The sequence below is a fragment of the Mobula birostris genome, chromosome 14 (genome assembly GCF_030028105.1).
Source record: "Mobula birostris isolate sMobBir1 chromosome 14, sMobBir1.hap1, whole genome shotgun sequence".
NCBI lineage: Eukaryota > Metazoa > Chordata > Chondrichthyes > Myliobatiformes > Myliobatidae > Mobula > Mobula birostris.
Window position 1 is genome coordinate 17,701,522 of NC_092383.1, and position 27,058 is coordinate 17,728,579.

At 41.2% G+C, this 27,058-nt stretch overlaps 1 protein-coding gene across 3 annotated transcripts in view; it reads right to left on the reverse strand.

Annotated features, from left to right (window-relative positions):
- The window catches only part of agbl1 (AGBL carboxypeptidase 1), a 248,374-nt gene that overhangs the window by 83,368 nt on the left and 137,948 nt on the right, over positions 1 to 27,058 (reverse strand). For all 3 annotated transcript variants that reach the window (XR_011889055.1, XM_072278140.1, XM_072278141.1), the window contains exons 19-21: positions 21,895 to 22,024; positions 17,363 to 17,494; positions 12,814 to 12,990 (exon numbers count right to left, since the gene is read on the reverse strand). Coding sequence is in view for 2 of the 3 variants with exons in the window: in XM_072278140.1 (XP_072134241.1) it covers positions 12,814 to 12,990; positions 17,363 to 17,494; positions 21,895 to 22,024 (439 nt within the window). In the remaining variant the exon portion in view is untranslated. The remainder of the gene's footprint in view (positions 1 to 12,813; positions 12,991 to 17,362; positions 17,495 to 21,894; positions 22,025 to 27,058) is intronic.

Below are 27,058 nucleotides of genomic sequence, written 5' to 3' on the forward strand. Positions count from 1 at the left end.
CTTTTTCATTGAGTGTGTGTCTTCACGTTTCTGTACCTCCTTCCTGATGGTCGCAATGAGAACAAGGCATGGCCTGGGTGATTGGGCTACCTGTCCTGGATACTATGGAGGCTAGTGCCAATGAGGGAGATGACTAAGTTTACAACTCTGCAGCTTACTGCAATCCTGTACAGCAGCACCATACCACACCGTGATGCAGCCAGTTAGGATGCTCTCCACCATACACTTGCAGAAATTGGTGAATGCTTTTGGTGACATACCAAATTTACTCAAGCTACTTATGAAATATAGCTGCTATCTTTGTAGCTGCAGTGATGTGTTGGGTCTAGTTTAGATCCTCAGAGATATTGACTCCCAGGAACTAAATCTTCCCTCCTACATAATTCTCCATTTTTCTGTCGCCCATGTGCCTGTTAAAGAACAATCTAACCCTTCCTTCCTACGTAGCCCTCCATGTGCCTGCCTAAGAGTTCTTAAATGTCCCTAATATATCTGCCTCTACCACCATCCCAGCAGAGCATCCAACGCACTCACCATTCTCTATGTGAAAAATATTACCTCTGGCATTCCCCCTATACTTTCCTCCAATCACCTTAAAATTAGGTACACTTGTATTAGCCATTTCCGCCCTGGAAAAAAGTCTCTGGCTATCCAAATAAAATGATGAGTTATTCTGAGGAAACCTGATAGAAGATAAAATCTGATGTTAAGAAGTCGTTTAAATAAAACCAGGATTGGCTCCTTAATTAGTACACTCAGTGTCATTATTGGGAAAGTCAGTGCTGGATGTAGTATTGAAATAGAACTTAGATGGTTTGGACACAGTGGTGACATGTTCAGTTTTACTTACATGCATCTTGTAACAGATAAAGTCTTGTAGCAGACAATTTTTCCTGAGTTTCATGCATTTAAAATAATCATTATTCTGTGCTTCAGGAGCAGAGTGGTCTATGGGCTGGAATAGGGACGAGTTTTGGAGTTTTAAAGCACAGGTTTTTTGCCATAAATTTATTGTTGAAGTTATTGGAACTGCAATCCAGCGGAAAAGAAAGTGGCAGTAGCCGTGGCCAAGTCATTATTTTTTAAACTGAGATATATAATACTTCGATGCTCCTAAAGCTGCTCCCAGAGTTCCCATCTTCGGAGCCATTAGTTTTGCCAAACTTTGATGCCAATAAGCCAATGTCTGTTACGGTGCCAGTTAATCAACCCTCAATTATAATTGTGAATACTGGAAGCTGTTAATAAACACTGGCACATTATCTAACAGGCACTATTGGAATAATAAATTCCGATGAACCTGATAAAATAAGGTTGTACAGACTAACTGCCTTTGCTGGGAATCTACGTCGGATCATTATGGTAAAAAATGGATTGAATATCAAGTTCTTGTGCAGTAAGGTGCCAATGTTCAGACACCACATGAGACAGCAGCGTGACCTCAAACCATTAAGTATAATCTGGTTGAAAGACTCATCTGGTCACTAAGCACTGTGCTCACAACACACTAGGTGTGCCAGCAAAGGATGCAGCTTGAACTTTGAGATCCTGCAGTCAGTGTCATCTACAAATTTGCTAATGATACAACCTTGCTGGCAGGATCTCAGATGGAGATGAGAGGACGTATGGGAGCAAGATATACCACCAAGTTGAGTGGTGTCGCAGCTACAACCTTGCACTCAATGTCAGTAGGACCAAAGAGCTGATTGTGGACTTCAGAAAGGGTAAGATGGGAGAACACTAACAAATCCTCACAGAGGGATCAGAAGTGGAGAGAGTAAGCAATTTCAAGTTCCTGGGTGTCAGTATCTCTGAGAATCTAACCTGGTCCCAACATAGCGATGCAGTTATAAAGAAGGCAAGACAGCGGCTATATTTCATTAGGAGTCTGTGGAGATTTGGTTTGTCACCTAAAACACTTGAAAAGTTTTACAGCTATACTGTGAAGAGCATTCTGACAGGCTGCATCACTGTCTGGTATGGGGGGGGGCACTGCACAGGATCGAAAGAAGCTACAGAAAGTTGTAAAATTAGTCAGCTCCATCATAGGTACGAGGTATACAGGAATCCAAGGAGCAGTGCTTCAGAAAGGCGGCCATCAAGAAGAAGATGAAGAAGCCTAAAGGCACACACTCAGTGATTCAGGAACAGCTTCTTCCCCTCTGCCATCCAGTTTCTAAATGGACATTGAGCCCATGAACACAGCCTCATGTTTTCATCATTTCTTTTTTTTGTAGTATTTATAATTAAACTATTTTTTATATATTTTATATAGTGCCTATAAAAAGTATTCACCCCCTCCCCCCAGAAGTTTTCATGTTTTATTGTTTTACAACATTGACTCAAAGTGGAATTAATTTGGCTTTTTTGACATTGATCAATAGAAAAAGACTCTTTCGTGTCAAAGTGAAAAGAGATCTGTACAAAGTGACCTAAATTATTTATAAATATAAAACACAAAATAATTGATTGCACAAGTATTTAACCCCTTCAAGTCAGTATTTAGTAGATGCACCTTTGCCAGCAATTACAGCCTTTGGCCTGTGTGGATAGGTCTCTGTCAGTTTTGCACATCAGGACACTACAATTTTTCCCCATTTTTCTATGTACAGTATCTGAAATACATCTTATGGAAAGTTTTGTTTGATGATGAACTTCAATAAAAAATAAATTACAACAAAAAACTGCTCAAGCTCTGCCAGATTGCATGGAGATCATGAGTGAACAGCCCTTTTCAAGTCCAACTACAAATTCTCAGTCTGACTTGGTCACTCCAGGACATTAACTTTGTTGTTTTAAGCCATTCCTGTGTAGCTTTGGCTTTGTGCTTGGGGCCACTGATTTGCTAGGGAACAAATCCTCTCCCAAGTTGTAGTTCTCTTGCAGACTGCCTCAGGTTTTCCTCCAGTATTTCCCTATATTTTGCTGCATTTATTTTACCTTCTACCTTCATAATCCTTCCAAGGGCTGCTGCAGTGAAGCATCCCCACAGCAAAACACAGCCACCACCATGCTTCACCATGGGGATGGTGTGTATGATGTGTGGTGTTTGGCTTATGCCAAACATTATCATTTAGTTTAATGATCAAAAAGCTTAATTTTGGTTTCGTCAGACCATAGAATCTTCTTCCAGCTGACTTCAGAATCTCCCACATGCCTTCTGGCAAACTCTAGCTGAGATTTCATCGGAGTTTTTTCAACAGTGGCTTTCTCTTTCCCACTTTCCCATAAAGCTGTGACTGGTGAATCACCCTGGCAACAGTTATATGCACAGTCTCTCCCGTCTAAGCCACTAAAGCTTGTAACTCCTCCAGAGCTGTCATAGGTATCTTGATAGCCTCCCTCACTAGTCCCCTTCTTGCATGGTCACTTAGTTTTTGAGGCCAGCCTGCTCCAGGCAGATTTACAGCTGTGCCATATTCTTTCCATTTCTTGCTGATTGACTTAACTGTACTCCAAGGGATAATCAGTGACTTGGAAATTTTCTTGCATCCATCTCCTGACTTGTGCTTTTCAATAACCTTTTTTGCAGAACTGCTAAGGGTGTTCTTTTGAATTCATGGTGCAGTTTTTGCCAGGATACTGACTCACCAGCAGCTGGTCTTTCCAGATACAGGTGTATTTTTACTACAATCAATTGAAACACCTTAACTGCACACGGGCAATCTCCATTTAACTAAATATGTGACTTCTAAAACCAATTGGCTGCACCACTGAAGATTTGGTGTGTCATATTAAAGGAGGTGAATACTTATGCAATCAGTTATTTTGTGTTTTAGATCAATTTGTAGAGATCTAGTTTCACTTTGATAGGAAAGAGTCTTTTTCTCTTGATCAGTGACAAAAGTCCAATTAAATCCATTGTGATTCAATGTTGTAAAACATTAAAACATGAAAATTTCCAAGGTGGGTGAATACTTTTTATAGGCACTGTACGTAAGTTCATAAGCACACACACACTATATATTTACTATAATTAGTTTATTTATTTTCTTCATTTATCATGTATTGCATTGTACTGAGGCCGCTAAGCTAACAAATTTCACAACATATGCCAGCGATATTAAACTTGATTCTGATTCTGAATCTGATTCAGTGAAAGTTGCAGAGGCAACGCTGCAGTAATTCAACTACTTTCAGAGTTTTTGACATAGGACTCCACAAATTGTGACTTGAGCATTAGTAATTCAGAGCTTTGGTCTACCTCTATAGCAGTGAGAAACACGCACACAAAATGCTGAAGAAAATTCAGTAGGTCAGGCAGCATCTATGGAGGAGAATGAACAGCTGATGTTTCGGGTCAAGTGCCTTCATCAACACAAGACATTCTGCATCTGCTATAAATCCCAATGCATCGATGCAGCTATAAAGAGGACAAGACCGTGGCTATATTTCATTGGGAGTTTGTGAAGATTTGGTTTATCACTTAAAACACTCAAAAATTTTTGCAGATGTACTGTAGAGAGCATTCTGACAGGCTGCATCACTGCAGAGTATGGGGGTGGCTACTGCACCCCCAAAAGAAGCTACAGAATGTTGTAAAATTAGTCACTTCCACCTTGGGTAATATCCAAGACACAAAATGCTGGAGAAAACTCAGTAGATCAGGCAGCATCTATGAAGGGGAATAAACAGTTGATGTTTTGAGATGAGACCCTTCATCAACACAGAAGGTCCAGTAGATTGCTGTAAATCCAAATCAACCCACACAAAATGCTGGGGGAACCCTGCAAGTCAGGCGGCGTTATGGAGGAATATAAACAGGCACCGGTTTCAGGCTGAGACCCTTCATCAGGACTGGAAGGGAAGGGACAGAGTCCAGAATAAGATGATGGTGGAGGAGATGAGTACAAGCTGGCTGGTAATAGGTGAGCCCTCCTGAGGGGCAGTTGGGCAGGAAGCAGTAAGAATCTGGGAATTGATAGGTGGAAGAGATAAAGGCCAGAAGAAGGAGAAATCTGCTAGGACAGGACAGTGTATTGTGGAATAAAGGGAAGGAGGAGTATAGCAGAGATATTCAGTCTACTTGCCTGAGGGGCCACACTCTGTTGTCGAGAATTAACATGAGCTCCACCCATGTAGATAACATCCTACATATTCACTTATAAATTTGCTTTACCAGATATTTGATGGGAGTGCAAGCTGGAATTGCAGTCCACACTCTGTTATGACTGATTTTCATGCTGCCAAGTGTTTATCATATTCCAATAAAAAAAATTAATGTAATAACTGTTCAAGTGAACACCATGTGACATGCTAAATTAACTACATGTGGCTCATGAGCTGAGGGTTCAAATTCCACTGTTTGACTGTCTGTCAATGGGTTCAGACATGGGTCACGAGGGTTTGTCGATTCTAGAACATAGAGCAACTTTGCTTAGACTTTGCTTATTGAGGGAGTGCAGCGTAGGTTCACAAGGTTAATTCCCAGGATGGCGGGACTGTCATACGCTGAAAGATTGGAGCGACTGGGGTAGTATACACTGGAATTTAGAAGGATGAGAGGGGATCTGATTGAAACATATAAGATTATTAAGGGATTGGACATACTAGAGGCAGGAAACATGTTCCTGATGTTGGGGGAGTCCAGAACCAGAGGCCACAGTTTAAGAATAAGGGGTAGACAATTTAGAACGGAGTTGAGGAAAACTTTTTCACACAGAGGGTTGTGGTTCTGTGGAATGCTCTGCCTCAGAAGGCAGTGGAGGCCAATTCTCTGGATTCTTTCAAAAAAAGGTTAGATAGAGCTCTTAAAGATAGCGAGTGAAGGGATATGGGGAGAAGGCAGGGAAAGGGTACTGATAGTGGATGATCAGCCATGATCACAGTGAATGGTGGTGCTGGCTCGAAGGGCTGAATAGGCTACTCCCGCACCTACTGTCTATTGTCTATTGACTTGCCTTATTTACATTACTCTTATAGATCTACTTTGAGACTGCCTTCAGGTGCAGCTGAAGACAATTATTTCTTATTTTCCAAATTAAGTTTACTATCTAAGGAAAGGGATGCTTTAAATCAAGGGTTCCCAAACTTTTTTTTAATGCCATGGACCCTTACCATTAACTGAGGCATCCATAGACCCAGGATTGGGAACTCCTGCTTTAAATTGTTTCCCATCCAGCACACCTCCAAACCTGAAAAAAATCCTCAACTATCGATGGTAACAATAGTGCAGTTTACCAGAGCTAACACCTCAGGGACACTCCTGACCTCTGGTGCTGTCTGTTTGGAGTTTCAACATTGTCCCTGTGACTGTGAGCCTTTCCTGCTGGTGTTTCAGGTATCCTCTGCATCCCAAACATGTGTGGCTTGGCACATTACTTAACCAAGGTAAGTTGTGCTTCACATGTAGATGAATGAGGAGTTGGTGGGAACAATAGATGTGTTAGGGTAGGATTTATTTAGAAATTAATTTAATTTAAAAATGGGCATCTGCTTACCTGTCCAAGAAGGTGCTGGCAACTTACAGCAACATTTTGCGGGCACCTCACAAAATTACTAGATACTATTTGTCGTTGTTCAGTCGAGTCCGACTCTTCGTGACCTCACAGACAGGGTTTTCATGGCAAGATACAGAGGTAGATTACCAGGCCTTTCTTGCACGTGGACACTGCTGCTGCCCAGGTTGGAACCCGGCTGGGGATGAACTCAGGACCATCTGCCTTGAAGCCCAGTGCTGATGCCACTACACCACCAGCCAGCCCGCTAGATACTACACTAGATACTGTATGTATGAAGTGTACTGGTTAGTAGGATGTAAATTGAGCTAGGATTAAAGCCATGGATTGCTGGGCGGCACAACTCAAAGATTTAGAAAAGACTATTCTGTGTTGTATCTCAATAAATAAATATACTCCCGAGCTGCGATCGCTGCAATCGCCAAGACCCATAATTTCCCTTAAGGAATGTACCTTTGAACTGTCTGAATGAACTGATGACTTTGCAGTCTCCTGAGGGATTTGGCAAACCAGACTCTCAAGAGTGGTAGTACAGTTGGGGCGGCCATTGCTGGGGAGGGACACTGACGTTAGAAGACAAGCCTGTGCTCGGCTTTGTTACTCTCAGCTGTTTAAAGCGCTGAACAAGATTAAAATTGTTGAGGCCGAGAGCGGAAAACGAAAGGTGTTCAGCGCTCTGTGCCTGCATTTGACCGGTCTCTTTCTCTTCTTGCTAATACCACTGGGCGGGAGGTGCAGGGGTCCTGGGTCCCACACTGCCCGGTTCAGGAGTAATGTATTGTGGCCACTCAGGCTCCTGGACCGGCCTCACTTGCCTCAGCACAGAACTGGCTCTGCAGCCTAAACACTCACTTTCCGGGACTCTGCAGTTTACGTTCTATTTGTTATTTGTTTACTTTTTCAACTATTTGCGCAATTTGTCCTTTTTTGTACATTGGATGTATGGCTGTCTTTGCTGTGTGCGGTTTTTTCATGGATTCAATTGTGTTTCTTTGTTTTGTGAGTGCTTGCAGGAGGGTGAATCTCAAGATTGTATATGGTAGACAATCTTCGATAATAAATCTGAACTTTGAACTATGATGTCAGCACAGACTCATTGAGCTGAAGTGTCTCTGTGCATATTCTTTGCCCTCTTAGGGCGTCCCTGATAACCACCTGAGGCAAATGTCGGACCCTTCATGTATTTGAAGAAGTGGCCCATCTTCTACTGTGGATCCCCTGGCACAAAATGGTTGAGGAGAAAAAATTAAAATCTGCAGATGCTGGAATTCTGAAATAAAACTGAAACACTCAGTTGGTCAGGCAGCATCCGTGGAAAGAGAAACAGAATCAAGGTCCGTCTTTGTCAGAAGAATAGGGTTATGCTGAGTAGAAGTAAGCCTGGCACTGCTTATCCTCAAGCAACTTCTGACAGTTGATCAAAAGTTGGTGTTTATTTAGAATTTGAATCATCATTTCAGTGGATCCAGACAAAGCTCCTCCAATTCCAGGATGCCAATTACCCATTCAGCTCAGTTTTACTCCACCTGGTTACTCTATCTCAAGGGTTAACCATCAGGCGCTGCCAACAAGGATGAAGGTTCCTTCCTTTCTTTCCATTTTCGAAGAACACCGTCTGTTTATTCGTATCCATAGATGCTGCCTCATCTGCTGAGTTCCTCCCACGTTTTGTGTGTGTTGCTCTGGATTTCCAGCAATTGCCGAATCTCTTATGTCTCTGATAAATATCAAAGTTCAAAGTAAATTGATTATGAAATTTCCTATATGTCACCACAGACAGCCCAAGAAAATGAATTACAGGGGTGTATATGGTGACATACAAGCACTTTGATAATAAATTTTGAACTTTGATATTTATTATAGACACAAGAGATTCTGCAATTGCTGAAAATCCAGAGCAACACACACAAAATGCTGGAGGAACTCAGCAGATGGGGCAGCATCTATGGAGGAAATAAAAAGTTGGTTTTCATCAAGACTGGGAAGGAGGTAGTATAAGAAGCTGGGAGGAGGGAAAGGAGTACAAGTGGACAGGTGCTAGGTGAGTCCAGGTGAGGGGGAAATTGGGTGGGTGGGGGAGGGGGATAAAGCGAGGAGTTGGAGGTGATAGGTGGAAGCATAAAGGAAAAAGAAGGAATATGATAGGTAAGTCAGAGGACCATGGGAGAAAGTGAAGGAGGAGGGGCACCAATATTTATTGATCTTCAAATAAAGCCCATGGAGGCACACAGATGTCCCTTCACCACACCCAAATGTGATCTAAGGCCCAAGGTTGGGAATCCATTCAGGGCACATGCTGAAGGCATAGTCCCAATTCCAAGGCAAAATTCTGTTCCCTAGTTCCTCACCCAACAGAAGGAAGTTGAGAGCTATCTGTCATTTTTGAAGGTCATAAATCTGGTGAATCGCAATGCAGCAGGAAACATTTCTTTAAAAGTGAAATAGTTTATTATCTGCTGAAGTACACCCTCGGGAGTAGATGAGATGACACCATTTGCCCGGTGCTCATCCTTTTCATTATTAATGGGCCATGTTCCTATCAAAACATCTCAGGAAGTGTAAAGAGTAATTGATAATGGTGTCTCCCGAGCCTCTCACTTTGATAGGAAGTATAATTTTTCTGAACAAGATATCGGTGTCAATGCTCAATAGAGTAACTGTTTCATTCATGTTCCTCCAATGAAACTATAATGGCTACATCAGATGCCACCTGGTTTTTCGTCCATGTAGATAATTAATGAGATATTGGAGGAAGTGGAAGATCTTCTCTTGGAGACCGGAGACCTTCCGACAACATTCTTCCCAGGCAACTATCTCCAGACTGATGAGAGAATTTCAGTGCATTATGTTTGAATGAGGGTAGTTCTGAAGGATGAATACCATTCAGCCCATCTAAGCACAAAATAATCTAACATAGCAATCAATTATTTTTCATATGATTCAGAGGGTTTCACGCCTAGTTCTCTGGTCAGGAATTGTTTCATATGTAGGTAGATCATCCTGTGCCTAGAGAACATCACAAACTCAGTACTAAATGCATGTGTCGGAGCCATGCATCTATTTTCTGTTGTCTGTGTTGTGTTTTGGGTTGCGCATTTATTATGCGTTGTGGTAATTTGTCATGTGGGTTGGGTGCAGTAGAAGCAAATGAGTATTGTCACATATTCACACTTTATCATTGTTAGTTTTAATTTAGTTAGAGACAGAGTGAACCAGGGAATGAATAGTTTTGTTGAGCACTTAGTTATTCTCATTTCACTTAATCTGATTTATTTCACTATTGTTACACTACTTTCATTAGTTTATCATCGCCACAATAGGTCAACGGCAGATGCAATCTCAATGGCTCTTCACACAGCCTTAGACCACCTGGACAACACAAATGCCAATGTCAGGATGCTGTTTATCGACTGTAGCTCAGCATTTAACACCATCATTCCCACAATCCTGCCCTTTCCTTACTGTTACTACCAGGTAGGAGGTACAGAAGCTTGAAGGCACACACTCAGCGATTCAGGAACAGCTTCTTCCCCTCTGCCATCCGGTTCCTATATGGACATTGAACCCATGAACACTACCTCACTTTTTTAATATATATTATTTCTGTTTTTGCATGATTTTTAATCTATTCGATATACGCATACTGTAATTGATTTACTTTTTTTTTCTTTTTCTTCTACTATATTATGTATTGCATTGAACTGCTGCGGCTAAGTGAACAAATTTCACAACGCATGCTGATGATAATAAACCTGATTCTGATTCTATATAAGATTGTTTGTTTGTGCTGGTTTCATAATAAAGGACTTTTTCTTGACCTGGAACTCAGTTGTTTGGAAGCACGTCACACAAGTGTTAATTCCCTCACAGTCTCTCAGTGGTTTTGGTTTGTTTCTCAAGTAACCCCTACAGCATGTCTTATCAAGCAATTTCCAGATTTACAGTCCTCTAACCAAACCATTTGGCTTCTACCTTGGTAAAACCAGATGCTGGGTTAACTTCTTTCAAAATTAAAAAACAACTGTTTTGCTAGTCTCCCCACATTTCTGCAGAGTCTGATCAATCTGCTCTCTCCCTTCTCCAGTGTTAAAATATTTCCCCTGCACTAAAATCTAAAGAAGAGAAAAGCTTTCATTTACCAAGTTCTTTTCAAAGCCTCACCTATACACCTACTAAAACACTTCTGTGAAATGGAATGAATGTAACAGTAAAGAAAATGCAGAATGCTGGGGTGAATTCCCCTACTCTTGCTTGTGATTCTTCTGCAGGTCTTTCAGACAGCAGAGAGAGCTTAGAGTGTAGAACACTCCAGCACAAATACAGGCCCTACAGCCCATAATGTCTGTGGCTACCATCATGCCAATTTAAACAACGCATATATCTGCACAGAGTTTATCTCTATTAATTCCTGTCCATTCAAGTGTCAGTCTAAACATCTCTCAGATGCTGCCATTGTGTCTGCTTTCACCACCTTACCTGGCATCACAACTCTGTGTAAAAAAAAACGCATTGTATAAACCACCTTTAAACTCTCTCCCTCACCTTAAAGCTATAACTTAAAGGCTGAATTATACTTCTGCGTCAAATCGACGCCGTAAGTACGGTGTAGCCACGAACCCTATGCAGAGCCTACGCGGATCCCTACGCCGTAGCCTGACGCGCACCTCTCCCAAAATGTAACTACGCATCGCGGCAACGCAGACCACAACAACTGTGATTGGTCCGCTTGGTAGCGTCGCATTTCCTCCTACGCTGCAATAGCTTCCCATTGGGCGACTGAAGGGCAGGGAAGGAACTCTGGCTGCAATGCTTTCCATAAAGCTTTACAGACCTCCAAAATTATGGACACATTTCACTTTTACGATAAGAGACGCTTGCTTTAAACTTGTTTACCCCGAGAAAGACTACCATGACCATGAGGCCTTGTGCGGGCAGGTGTGTGCACATGCGCGACGTGCCCAAATTGCAGAGTGATGCAGACACACCAACGCACAAGTGTAAATGCTCACAACGCGCGTAGGCCACTTGCATAGGTTACGGCATCCATTTGACACGAAAGTATAAATCAGCCTTTAGTCTATGGGACAGCACGTCAGCTGAGCAGTTAGCACATTCAATTTACAGTGCCGGTGATGAGCAATTGTGGTTCAATTCCTGCTGCTGTCTGTAAGGAGTTTGTACGTTGTCCCTGTGACCACGTGGGTATCCTCCAGGTGCTTTGTTTTCCCACCAAATTCCAGAAAAATAGAGTTAAGGGTTAGGGTTAGTAAGTTGTGGGCATCCTATGTTGGTGCTGGAAGCATGGTGACACCTGTGGGCCACCTCAGTATATCTTTGGACTGCATTGGTGACTGATGGAAAGCAACACAATTCACCTTATGTTTCAATGTACGTGTGAAAATAAAGCTAATCTTTACCCGTTAAGTATTTGTATTCCCACCCTGGGGAATAGACACTGACTATCTACCCTGTTTATGCATGTAATTTTGTATGTTTCTACTAAGAGTCATCCTCAGCTTCCAATACTCTACTGAAAAAGATCCAACCTGCCCTTAAAAGCTAATCCCCTGTAATCCAGGCAATATTCTGGTGAAACTTTTCAGAATAGGGAGCAGACTTATCCTCAGTTTAACGTCTCCAAAAAGTAGTACAACCAACAGTCCAGCACTAAACTGTCAGCCATTTATTTTTTCTGTCAAGCCCCAGAAATGAGAATTAAACCCATGACTGCTTCTATGGCCAATTTAAAAAGTGATTGGATCGGTATTGCACATAGTTTGACGACAGCTTTCCCTCAGTATTATTCATGAATGTTGCTCTACTCAATGATATCTTGAGCACTAAGATTCCCATATCTCTTTCAGTATCATTCCTAGCCATGGACAGGTACAATTTCATTCCTTTTTCTTTTTACATATGACCCAATCTCACTTAATCTTCTGATCGTCCCCCACTTCTGCCCACTTGTACATTATAGGATTATGGAGTCATAGAATGCAGAAACAGGCCTTTCAGCACATAGTCTTTCTCCCAGGAAAGACGATCAAAAACAAGAGGGCATAGACTTAAGGAGAAAGGGCAAAGATTGAGGGATAACTTCTTCATGCAGTGGGTGGTACATATATGGACTGAGGTGGAAGAGGAAATTGTTGAGGCAAGTATAGTCTGCCCCAAACAGGTATTCTACCCAGTCCAATTGACCCACACTTGGACCATCACCCTCCATACCCCTTCCAATTATTATGTCCACTTTTTTTCTTTTTTTTTTCAAAATTTTACATTAAGGTGCTCAAAGTATGTTGATGAGCACCTCAATTAATGTGACTGGAGCAAGCAACCAGGAACTTTCACTCACATTGTACTTGCCCTGATCACAGCCGCAAAACGTGCTCTCCATGGTGTAGCTTCGCAGGATCCCAATCTCTCTCCAAACCACCACCCGAGCCGTGGCTTCCCGTGACTTCTGTACCAAGAAGCAGCAGCGACTGATGGTAAATGCGGGGCAGATCTTGTCCAGAACTCTGGGAATGTCCTACAGAAAAATGATTCAGATTTATAGGATCATGGAGTAATGTGGCCCTTCAGCCCAATTCTTCCATACTAACCAAGTTGACCACCTAATCTCATCGCATTAGCCTGTGTTTGACACATATTCCTTCAAACCTTTCTTATGTACACACTTCCCAAGTGTTTTTTTAAATGTGGTTCTTGTACCTGCCTCAACAGTTTCCTCTTGCACCTCTTTCCATATACGCACCACCCACTACATGAAAAAGTTGCCCCTCAGAGCTCTTCTAAATATTTCTTCTCTTTTCTTAAATCTATGTCTTCTAAGTTTTTTGATTTGCTTTCCCTGGGAAATCGACAGTGTGCATTTACCCCGTCTATGCTCTTCCTGATTTTATACACATCTATAAAGCCACCCCTCAGTTTGCATTGCTCCAGGGAATAAAGTCCTAGCCTCTCCATATCACTCAGGCCTGGTAACATTCTCATAAATATTCTTTGCACCAGTTCCAGCTAACTGATGTCTTTCTTATAACAGAGTGATGAAAGTTGTACATAGTCCTCTGGTATAGCCTCAGCAAAGTCTTATACAACAGCAACAAAACATCCCAAATCCTGTAATCAGCACCCTGACTGATGAAGGCCAGGGCCAAACACCTTCATCACTGCCCTGTCTACTTGTGACAACATTTTCATCACAAACTATGTACTTTTACTCATATATCTCTCTGCTCTTCAACACACCCCAGGACCCTACTGTTGACTATGAACAAACCACCCTGGTTTGACTTCCAAAAATCCAAAACCTCGTACTTATCTCAATCAAACACCATTTGCCATTCCTTTGCCCACATACCTTCCTGATCAAGGATCCCTTGTAATCTTTAGCCACCTTTTTCACTGTTTACATTGTTGCCTATTTTAGTGTCATTAGCAAACACGTACATTTTCAATTATATAATCATTCATAGAAGTCATTACATAATTGATGAGTAACAATGGCACCAATCCCTATGGCACACCCCTAGTGAAAGGCCTTCAGTATGAGAAGCAAACTTCTACCATCGCCCTCTGCTTCTTACCATCAAGCCAAATACCTATTTTAAAATGTCTATTTAATTCAGTAACCAGCAAAGTAATTACAGTGTCTTTTCCATCTATTCCCTCCCAGCTTGTCACGTCATTCCATCTTTGCCTTCCCACCCACCTTCCCCCTCACCTAATTTCACCTATCACCTGCTAGCATGTACACTTCCTCTCCTCCCCTCACTTTCTTCTGCCCCCTTCCTTCCAGTTCTGATGAAGGGTCTTGACCTAAAATGTCAATTGTTTATTCACCTACGTAGATGCTGCCTGATTTGCTGAGTTCTTCCAGATTTTTGTGTGTGTTGCTCAAGACATGTAGCATCTGCAGAATATTTTGTGTTTATGGTCAATTTAGAGCTTTGCATTCATTGTGAAGAGGGAGAGTGAGATGGTTTAATAACTTTGGGGAAAGTACTTCACATCACTTTACTGGTAAAATCTTGGCACAGCAGCATCCAAAAAAAATTGTATTCAGTAATATGACTCTAAAGTTACAGATTTTCCATTACATTTTACACCTTTGGCATTCAGTATGAGAGAGAGGTTTGCTGTTGTCGCTGGATGAATAAGACACGGAAATAAAGTCAATGGCACTTTAGAGAGGCCACTGCCAGACAATAGAAACATAGAAAATCTACAGCACAATACAGCCCTTCGGCCCATAAAGCTGTGCCAAACATGTCCTTACCTAAGAAATTACCTAGGGTTACCCTTAGCCCTCTATTTTTCAGAGCTCCATATACCTGTCCAAGAGTCTCTTCAAAGACTCTATCGTTTCCGCCTCCAGCACCGACATTGGCAGCCCACTCCACGTGCTCACCACTCTCTGCGCAAAAAACCCCTGACATCTCCTCTGTACCTACTTCCAAGCACCTTCAAGCTATGCCCTCTTGTGTTAGCCATTTCAGCCCTGGGAAAAAGCCTCTGACTATCCACACAATCAATATCCTCTAAACATTTTCCACATTTCTTCCGTACATTTCCCTGAGAACATCTGTTTCCAAGTTATGCTTCCAAGTTCCTGCCTGATAGCCTCATATTTCCCTTTAGTCCAATTAAATGCTTTCCTAACTTGTCTGTTCCTAACTCTCTCCAGTGCTACTGTAAAGGAAATAGAGTTGTGATAAACAATAATTATTATTTGAGGTCATGGGATAACGATACCCAAGTAAGAAGTCCAGATTCCCACTGTGATAAATCTAGTTTAACAATAACCCCCACCTCCTCGAGGGAAGTGGTGGACTACATGCAGGTGTAGGCTTCAGGTAATTAATCATAAATTAATAAAGAGGAGAATTTATTTTTTAATATAGATTTGTTTCAGGACAAAATTTTGTTGTGGCCCCAGGCAATTGTGGTAATGATTTTTTTAGAATTGATTTTCAGGATCTAATACTTTGTGTGTAAGATGTCACCCTCCCCTGACGTGGAAAAGGCTTGTAGCCAATTAGACCTTGCGCCAGATTGACAGGTGATACGGAGGTCAAAACATGCTCGTGTTTCTGTGACATAGAGCTTCTGAATAAGACTGGAGAGATTTTAAGGAGCCCAGAGATCAGAGGAAGGCCATTTGACCTGAACTTTGTTTCTCCCTCCACAGATGCTGCCTGACCTGCTGAGTGTTTCCAGTATTTTCTGTTTTTGATTCACACCACAAAGCATTCCTGACTCATGCTACGCATGTCCACACCAGCCACAGTCCTTGTAATCAGTGCATGAGGATAAGGTGTAGGGCAGGAGATCAGCAATCTCTGGAAGAGTTCTGTGTGAAGTGAAGTGAGAACGGGAAATGATCTGTGATAGTATTTGTTTGAATGTCAAATACACCAGTAAAGAAATAAAATGATTCAAATGATACAGAAGCAGCAGAGATTATGCACTGTAAGGTGGAAATTCTGGAGCTGATATTGTGGAGCAATCATGGTCCAGGAAGACTACAAGATGTCTCATTATAATATTTCTTGGATAAGCCATTCTCTGTGTGAATCAGCTGCTCTTTTTTGTTTGACAGAAAGGACGTCAAAAAGAACTTTTCACCCACAGTGTGGTATTGGCTCTCAAATTTTAGTGAGTGCATCTCACTCACACAGGTGAGATATCTGAAAACAACATTTTAAAATAAAAGCAAGTCTAAGCATTTCTGAAAGACTTGAATATATATTTTCCAATTTAAAATAAGAGTTCATGCACTTTAAGAGTTAATTTATGTGTAAGAGGTTTCTGTGAAACATTATTAGGCATTATGTCAATAGAAATGTAATTGTTTTTTTTTCAGTTATACAATGAGTCTCAGAATGAAAGACGTCCCTTTAGAGGGTGGTGAATCTTTGGAATTTATTGCTACAGTTGACTGAAGGCCAAGTCACTGGGTATATTTAAAGCAAATTTTGATACTTTGTTAATTAGTAACAGTGTCAAAGGGGAGAAAATGATAAAGATCACAGGGTTGAGAGTGAAAATAAGTCAGAGCAGTTTGAATGGGCAATGCCCATCAATGGAACTACAGGCGCTTAACATTTTTAATAGACAACCAAGAGAAGTCGGCATTTGTCAGTGGTAGTAAGCCAGCACCTCTGAGGAGATAGAGTGTATGTCAAAGGAGCAATGTGGGAATAGGTGTCTATCAACTAACTGGTGAGAGGGAAGAAGATCAATTAGTAATAATGAGTAGCAGATCTTCAGCTCAAAATTGAGAAGGATGGTGACCATCAGTCACCTGGTGTGAAGGACGGTGACCATCAGTCATGTGGTGAGAAGTAACCTTTGACACCCTTACTAATCAAGAACCTATCAACCTTGGCTTTAAATATACCAATGAGTTGCCCTCCACAGCTCTCTGTGGCAATGAATTCCACAGACTCACCACTCTCTGGCTAAAGGAATTCCTCCTCATCTCTGCTGTAAAGGGACGCCCTTCTGTTCTGAGACTCTGCCCTTTGGTCCGACACTCTTCCGCTACTGGAAATATCCTCTCCACCTCCACTGTTTCTAGGCCTTTCAATCGTCAGAAGATTTAATAAGATTCCCTCTTCATTTTTCTAAATTTTAGCAAGTACAGGCCTAGAGCCATCAAATGCTCCTCATACATCAATGCTTTCATTCCTGGGATCATTCTCATAAACCTTCTCTGGACCCTCCAGAAATAAACAATTTCTATACACATATTGTTGAGAAATAAAACAGCAGGCTACAAAGTCCTAAAGCAAGGAAATTTCATGTAGTTTAATAATTCATAGTAATAATTTTGAATCATCACATAAGTAAATTTCTTGATATAGGAACACAATAGAATATATCAGGACTGCACTCACTCGATAGCCAATGTCTTCTTTCAGAGTTGCTGTGTCAATGCTGGACTTTGACTGCCACAGTGTCTCCTTAAGACTGCAACCATACATGAAGACGTTTTTCTTCCTTGAATGCCCATGGTAGTCACAGAAAACCTGGTGGAAACCACATTCAGAACAAAAGTAGCAAGATTTTACGCAAATGTCCACTTGGGGGGCTGGAAAGACCCCATTTTTTATAGAAGGAATGGGATTCCAGGTATAAAGCCAGGAGTCAAAATCAAACATATGAAACTAGATTGTAATTCTGTGTCCTTTAAATTGAAACACTTGACTGCTTTCTATTTTCTATGCTACATGACTCTAATCTGGATCCAGATACGTCACAGTTTGGTACGGCAACTGCTCTGCCCAAGACTACAAGAAACTACAGAGAGTTGTGTACATAGCTCAGCCTGCCATGAAAAGCAGCCTCCCTGTCTACTTTTCCTGCAGTCTCAGCAAAGCAGCCAGCAGAATCAAAGACCCCTATTACCCCTGTCATTCTCTCTTCTCCCCCTTCAATCAGGCAGAAGATACAAAAACTTGAAAACACATACTACCAGGCTCAAGCAGAGCTTCTATCCCTCAGTTATAAGACTCTAGAAAAGACCTATATGAAATCTTGATTTCAAAATTAACCTTATCATTTCCCTTGTACCTTATTGTCTACCTGCACTGCATTTTTCTGTAACTAAAACTATATTCTGCATTCTGTCATTAATTGTCCCTTTGTACTAACTTCATGTGCTTACGTTTTAAAATGATCTGTGTAAATAGCATGCAAAGGAAGTTTATTCACTGTATCCTGGTAAATGTGACAATGATGAATTAATTATCGGTGTATCACAGGTGTACTAAATTCAGATTCAAATTAATTTACTGTATTTCTCACATGAACATGGAAACATCAGTGAAATTAAATGTTTGCGTTAACAACCAACGCACCTTAACTATGTGCTGGTTACAGTCCACAAATGTCACCACACATGCCAGCGTCAACATAGCATGCCCACAATTTTCAGCAGAACAACATAGAACATAACAAAACAGAACACAAACAGACAAGCTCCATTCTTTCCACACACACAAACACACAATCCTCCAACCTAAGGAGTGCTCAAGTGAATTCTGAGCTTCTCATGCCTTTGCTTTGTCATACTCTTCTCTTGACACTGACACTGTATCAAATTGCTGTATTGATGGAAAATGAGAAATTGTTGGGTGCTGTGTTCTGTGTTTTACCGAGACTTGGCTTGCACAGAGTATGCCAGATACGACGACCAGATCTGAACATTTCTTGATACACAGGATGGAACAAATTGTTAATTTGAAAAAGACAAAAAGTGGACGTGTGTCTTTCATGATAAACAATCTGTGGGGCTCTGATGTGGTGGTTTTGTCATACCTTGAGCACCTAACAATCAAATGCCAACCACTCTATTTACCAAATGAGTTCTCCTTCATGATCCTGACCACAGTTGATATACCACCAGTGACCAACTGTAATCAAGCGCTTGAGGTACCAAACAAGAAACTGTCCAGCCCAACACATTTCATATCATAGTCAGGGATTTCAATCAGGCTCATTTGAAGAAATCCCTGCCTAATTATCATCAGCAGAAAACCTGTATCATCAGAGGTCCAACACACTAGACTACGGTTATAGAAGATAAGGGATGTCTACCATTCCATGCCCAGACCACACTTCAAGATATCTGATCATTTGGCTATCCTTCTCCAACCTGCATACAGGAAAAGGCTAAGGAGCAAGGCACAGAGATGAGGACAACAAAGAGGTGGTTGCAGGAGGCACAGGAGCGGTTGCGCTATTACTTTGAGTCTGTTGACTGGGCCGTTTTCAAGGACTCTCTTATGGAATGAATACACCACGGTTGTCATGGACCTTATAAAAATAGTTGTAGACAATTCATACAGAGTCTGCCCCAATCAAAAGCCCTAGACAAAGCATGAGATCCACAATCTACTGACAGCCAGATCAGAGGGATCCAAGTCTAACGACCAAGAAAGGTCCAGGCATGATCTCCAGAAGACTATCTTGTGGGCAAATTGGCAATTCAGGGCTAAGCCTGAATAAGTGAAGGATGCTTGATAGTTGTTGCAGGGCTTGAATACTATCATTTCTCATCAAGTTAAATCAAGCCACATAGGTGAAAGAAGGGCTTCACTTCCAGATAGCTCAGTGCCTTCTATGCTCACTTTGATCAACAAAACGTGAAGGAATCATCACAAGTTCCCACAGCCCCCAAAGATATAAGACCATAAGACATAGGAGTAGAATTAGGCCATTTGGCCCATCGAGTCTGCTCTGTCATTCAATCATGGCTGATCCTTTTTTCTCTCCTCCTCAGCCCCACTTCTTGGCCTTCTCCCCGTAACCTCTGATGTTGTGTCCAATCACAAACCTATCAAGCTCTGCATTAAATACACCCAACAACCTGGCCTCCACAGCAGCCTGTGGTATTAAATTCCATAAACTCACCACCCCCTGGCTAAAGAAATTTCTCCACACCTCTGTTTTAAATGGACGTCCCACTATCCCGAGGCTGTGCCCAGTTGTCCTAGACTCCCCAACCAGAGGAAACATCCTTTCCATATCTGTTCTATCTAGGCCTTTCAACATTCGAAAGATTTCAATGAGATCCCCCCCATCCTTCTAAATTCCAGTGAGTACAGACCCAGAGGTATTAAACGTTCCTCATAACCCTTTCATTCCCAGATTCATCCTTGTGAACCTCCTCTGGACCCTCTCCAATGCCAGCACATCTTTTCTTAGACGAGGAGCCTAAAACTGTCACAATACTCAAGGTGAGGCCTCACCAGTGCCTTAAAAAGCTTCAGCATCTCATCCCCACTCTTGTATTCTAGACCTCTTGAAATGAATGAAGGCAAACGTTGTATTTGCCTTCCTCACCACTGACTCAACCTGCAAGTTTATCTTTAGGGTTTTCTACACAAGGACTCCCAAGTCCCTTTGCATCACAGATTTTTTGATTTTCTCTCCATTTCGAAAATGGTCTGCACATTTATTTCTACTACCAAAGTGCATGACCATGCATTTTTCAGCATTGTATTTCATTTGCCACTTCCTTGCTCATTCTCCTAATCTGCCTAAGTCCTTCTGCAGCCTACCTGTTTCCTCAACGCTATCTGCCCCTCCACCAATCTTCGTATCATCTGCAAACTTTGCAAAAAAGCCATCTATTCCATCCTTTAAATCATTGATATACAGCATAAAAAGAAGCGGTCCCAACACCGACCCCTGCTGAACACTACTAGTCATTGGCAGCCAACCAAAAAAGGATCCTTTTGTTTCCATTCACTGTCTCCAACCAATCAGCTAATGCTCTAACTTTGCCAGTAACTTTCCTGTAATACCATGGGCTCTTAACTTGGTAAGCAGCCTCATGTGTGGCACCTTGTCAAAGGCCTTCTTAAAGTTCAAATATACAACATTCACTGCATCTCCTTTATTTATCCTACTTGTAATGTACTCAAAGAATTCCAACAGGTTCATCAGGCAGGATTTTCCCTCAAGGAAACTAGGCTGGTTTTGCCTTATCTTGTCCTGTGTCACAAAGTACTCCATAACCTCATCCTCAGTAACTGACTCCAACATTTTCCCAACCACTAAGGTCAGGCTAACTGGTCTATAATTTCCTTTCTGCTGCCTTCCTCCTTTGTTAATGATCCTGTGATTTCAGTCATTGAGGCCGATGTGAGAGCATCTTTCAGGAGGGTAAACCCATGGAAAGCATTGGGCCCAGATGGGGTACACGGCCAAGCACTAAATACCTATGCTGATGAACTGGTTGGAGTGTTCACAGAGATCTTTAATCTCTTGCTTCAGTAGTCTGAGGCACCCACCTGCTTCAAGCAGGCTTCAATTATACTGGTGCCCAAGAAGAGCGTGGTAATCTGCCTCAATGACTAAAGTCCAATATCACTTATGTCCACAGAGATGAGGTGCTTTGAGAGGTTGGTGATGAAACACATCAATTCCGTCCTGAGTCTTGGATCTACTCCAAATTGCCTACTAGCACAACAGGTCTGTAGCAGATGCTATTTCACTGGCACTTCGCTCAAACCTGGAACATCTGGACTGCAAAGAGCATACATCGGGATGCTCTTTATTGACCACAGCTCAGCATTCAATATTATCATCCCTCAAAACTAATCAATAAGTTTCAAGACCTTGGTCTCCATGCCTCCTTGTGTGATTAGATCCTCGATTTCCTCATTTGACCCCAGTCAGTTTCGATTGGTAACAACATATCTCCACAATCTCCATCTGCACAAGTGCACTATAAGGCTGTGTGCTTAGCCCCCTGCTTTACTCACTTCACACTTCTGACTGTGTGGCTAAGGACAGCTCCAATGCCATATTCAAGTTTGCCGATGATACCACTGCTGCTGGCCATCTCAAAAGTGGTGACAAATCAGCATCCAGGAGGGTATTTTAATCTTACTTTAAAATTTCAACTTCTGATACTCACCAGTGGGGTTCTTCCAATGCTCTTCATGAAGCTGAGGAGCCCCTTTGTGTGATAAATTGTTGGGTGCAGGTCAGGACTTGGCTCAGACCATTGTCTGTTCAGATCCTCTCCACTCAAAGAACAACGATGGCTTAAAAAGAAAACAGAATTAAGGAAACTTTAAAGTTTGCAAAGCTATTTAATCTTAGGAAACAGTGGAAGACTTCCCCAAAGAGATAATCCTCTAACAGCGCCAGGAAATGGAAGAGGCATGGCCAGCAACACAAGTAGAGTTTTCATTTGTGAAGAATGTCACTTGGATCACAAACTGTGCATCTGAGGTCAGATCTAAACGGCATTCATGTTATTGCTGTCACTAATCACTAGCAATGCTCTACAAATTAAGAAAGTCAACATTACTACTCACTCTTGCACTCCCATTATGCATTTTTGGAGAATGCATTGCTAAAATAAGAGGGTTGAGTTTTCCATGAGAGATGTGAGATTAACCAGTCAGTAACTGCTCCAAAATCTGTAGTCTCAAATGACCACTATTTGATGAGGAAACGAACACAGACCAGGGAGACATCATCTACAGAATCAGACAAAGCTACTATATGGTATCGCTGTAGCCCAGCGGTTAGCACGATCGCTTTACAGTGCCTGTGACCACCGATTCACGCTGCTGTCTGTAAGGAGCTTGTAAAAAGTTTGAATATTCTCCCTGTGACCGTATGGGTTTCTGCCCACATTTCCAAGATGTACAGTTAGTTGAGTAAGTTGTGGGCATGCAATGCTGGCACCCAAATCAGCTCTCCGCACAATCCTCATTGATTTGATTTGATTTAAACAGATGCAAACAACACATTTCATTGTAGGTTTTGATGTTTCAATGTATATGTGACAAATAACATCAACTGTTAAATCTTTATCTGTATAATTTATCTTAACCCTGCTGTGTTCAGCAACTAAAACTATGAGGGATGGTTAGTTCGTTATGAAAACCAGACAAAAAGTCCTAAGCACAGTCTGACTCACAAACCATGCCCTGAATGCATGGGGAATTGTGAAGCTTCCAGGTATATTCTATCAATACCAGTACATCCTGGTCCATTTCATGTGGTTATGGAGTGATAACAGAACAACCACCTCTGTCGCAATGTAAAATGCCAGAGGTTTGCAGTTGTTTGATTTTTTTCCCCAATATATCTGACTTCTTTCAAGTGAAAGCTGTATTCACACAAGCTCCAGCTGGGGACGGCATCTCTGAGAGCCGCCCGTCTCCTCCAAGTGTTGGCAACCATTCAGGATCACAGCCAACTGCAGCAAACATGATGAGAGCTCCCAGGCCCCAACTCAGGCAGTTATCAACAACCGAACATTCAGAGCAAGTCCTCACTCAAGTAGTCTATACTTATCACCCTTTTGAATGCAGTTTTCAAAAAGATCCTGTTTAGAAAAACTGCAACCAACAGCAAGACTCCCCAGACAAAATAGTTAATATAAATTTCACTTCAAGATATCTGACTTTCTAATTAATAATTTCTACTGTTCAAACCAATTTAAATTGATAATTAGAGGGTTTTTTAAATTTAATAATGGGATTTTAATAAGAGTTCTTCCCATGTGACTCTCTGCCATCAGTGAAATGTAGAACAAATGCAATTGCAATGCACTGCACAATGTGCAAGAACGATGCTCTACACCCTGTAATCATCCCCAGAGATGACCTCATTCCCAAACTATGTGCAAGGTCTTTGCAACATCCATTGGGCGATTATACAAATTCCAATTAAGCTTCTTTCTTTAATGCAATTTTATAACATCTGTGATTACAGGTTTTTCAATATAAAATGGATATAATTTGCACATTTTACTTACAATATCCTTTTACGATATTTATTGGACACTGTGATTCATAAAGAGTTGGCTATTATGTGTTCTCTTATAAAAGTGGAGATTAAACCTAAAAATATATCATTCTGGCAAGAATGATGCATTGTATCTAGTCCTGGGTACTTACACTTTAAGAAAGATTCAAGGATTTGCAAAGAGATTCATCAAATGAGAAGCAACTTTAGTCGTATAGATAAGCTGGAATTTTTTTTTCATTGGAAAGACCATGAAGAGTATAAACAAAGGAGAAAGGAAGAACTCATTCACATGGAAGAAGGATCGAGGACTAGAATGTAGAATGAAGATGACAGGCAAAAGAATCAGAAGAGACACAAGGAAAAGTCTGTCTGCACAGCAAGCGGGTAGATTCTGGAATGCACTGTCCAGGATGGTAGCAGAGGCAAACTACAGCATTCAGAATCAAAATCAGATTTAATACCTCCGGCATTTGTCATGAAATTTGTTAGCTTTACAGTAGCAGTACAATGCAATATATGATAAGTAAATACAGAGAAAAAAACTGAGTTATATTAAGTATATATATGTCAATTAAATAGTTAAATTAAAATGAGTCGTGCAAAAACAGAAATAATAAAGTATTGAGATAGTGTTCATGGATTCAATGTCCATTTAGAAATCAGATGGCAGAGGGGAAGGAGTTGTCTCTGAATTGCTGAAAGTGTGCCTTCAGACTTCTGTACCTCCACCCTGACTATAACAGTATGAAGAGGGCATGTCCTTGGTGATGGGATCCTTAATGATGGATGCTGCCTTCTCAAGGCACCACTTCTTGAAGATACCTTGGATAAGAAGGGGGCCGGTACCCATGACAGAGCTGACTAATTCTACAAGTGATTTTCCATTCCAAAAGGATCTGAATAATTATCTGAATGACAAATGTATTTGCCAGGCTGTGGAGAGAGGACAAAGGTGTGGAACTTCTAGATTGTTCTGTGATGATATTGTTTTCAGCGTCTGTAAAGCCCTAAACTCAAAAAAAAGATTTTAAAGATATTTATCCGAATAGATATCTATGGGTACTCTCACTACAGGCAGGTCAAATCGCATCCTCCTGGTCTTCAAGGACTAGCTTACTTCCCTGTTTAGTTTCTGCAGTGGGTTTATCTGCCAGTACTCACTACTTGAGCGGTGGGTCATCCCCCGCTCACAAAAAAGAGAAGATATATTCAGCTGATGAATTAGTTTAAACACAATGTATTTTATTTTTAATGACGCACGTTTAGTTTCAGACAAATAATTCTTAACACACATTTAGCATTCACAGAGGATTTCTAATTTATAAAAGATTTCTGAATTACAAAAGATTTACAAACTACAAAGGATTTCAAAGCACAGGTACAATTCTTACCAAGTAAGCACATACCAACGAGTTGCGGATGAAATTTTCAGACACCGAAGGCTACGAATCAATTCCAGTTTTTCTTTCTGTAACCTAATTTTCCTATTGTTCTCTTTTGGATTCCTAACAATCACAATGCTGCTGATATTTGTCCTGACGAAGGGCCTCGGCCTGAAACATCGACTGCACCTCTTCCTAGAGATGCTGCCTGGCCTGCTGCGTTCACCAGCAACTTTGATGTGTGTTGCTTGGATTTCCAGCATCTGCAGAATTCCTGGTGTTTGCTGCTGATATTTGTACTATTTTCTACTAGATGACGTCATCTGAAATTGGTGTTTTTCAGACACCTTCATTGGGACAAAGTAACTCACACAGATGGCCCTAACAGCTTCTCGCGACAGAGAACCCAAACGTCCACAACTAATGCTATAAGGGCTGACTGCTGACTACACAAACATCCCAGCTTATAACCATGTTTGATGCGCTAAGTGACATGACCCCAATATCTTGCATTTGGCTACTGTAGACAAGTCTCCTGGTCACTTCACTTTGCAAAGTTCAACTTCCAACTGATTTCTGCTTGTAATTTAGATTAAGACCTGGGTACTGGTTGCAATGAAAAGCTGAGCTAAGAATAGTTGTTAAAAGTTTAATTTTATCACCAACATCTCTGACCCTTTGGAAAGGTCATGCAGCTGTGCTAGAAAGCCGATTTTAGCAATAAGCCTCTTGGGTCCAGGAAAGTGAATATTCATCAGAGTTCTTGTCTTGATCTAGTACAGAATCAGGCTGAACAGTCTCCATGCTGCAATCGTTCTGTGAAATTATGATTAGAATTAAACTTGGCATTGTCCTTGATGGTGGCATTGCATGAACTCTCTATTCTACCAAATCCACTCCAGCCTGATCCTCCCTCTTGTCACCACTTTGTGATATTACTGCTGCTCTGAAAGCTTCTCATAAAATCATAGGAATGCACAAGAAAAGAATGTATTCACCCATCATGTCCACACCAGCCAAAAGTGGTCTGAGCTATTTTTTATTCATACATTTGTAGTTTAATAGTTAAAATCTTCTGAAGTTCTCCTAATCTCATCAGCCAGATCCAGTTCTGCTCCCATTCTAATCTCTGGTGATCTAAACTTCACCCATCTACTGTTACTGCTAAATCCTTGCCTTTAAGGCGCAATATGTTACTCTTTACTCAATTTCTTTATTCAATTTATTCTTTCTCTATCATCCCTTATTAACTTGCAGGTGAGTTAAAAAATAGCAATAAAGAGTTAATGGAATGTTGCCCTCAACTTAAGGTGGCTGGACTGCAAAGAAGAGAAGCTTACATATCTGTTTTATTGCACCTCAGTTGGAGCATACCTAAAGCTGTGTGTTCACCATGAGATTGAAGAGTAAACAAAGTAAATTTGATAAATTTGACCTGAATTAGAAGATTGGGAGATGAATAATTTAAGTAATTAAATCAAATGTATTGTCATTCCTCAATTAATAAAAGGGACAGGTACATTCTTGGAAAACAATTTGTTCAACATAATTTCATAAATCACATAGCATTTGCATGAATCATAAAGTATCAAGAGATTTTAAGAGATTAGTTTTATTTGCCACAGCAAAACATACAAGGAAAATGCACCATTTGCATCAAAGTTTGTGCTGGACCGCTTACAACAGTCACCATGTTTTTGGCACTAACGTAGCATGCTCACAACTTACTAACCCTAACCCGTACATCTTTGGAATTTGAGAAGTAACCAGCGCACACAAAGAAAACCCACACGGATGAGAAGAATGTACAAATTCCTTACAGACAGTAGTGGGAGTTGAATCCCATTCTTACATCTAGCGCTGTAAAGCATTATGCTAACAGCAACACCACCATGCCACCACGATCAATGATATTGCCGTGAAAATTCT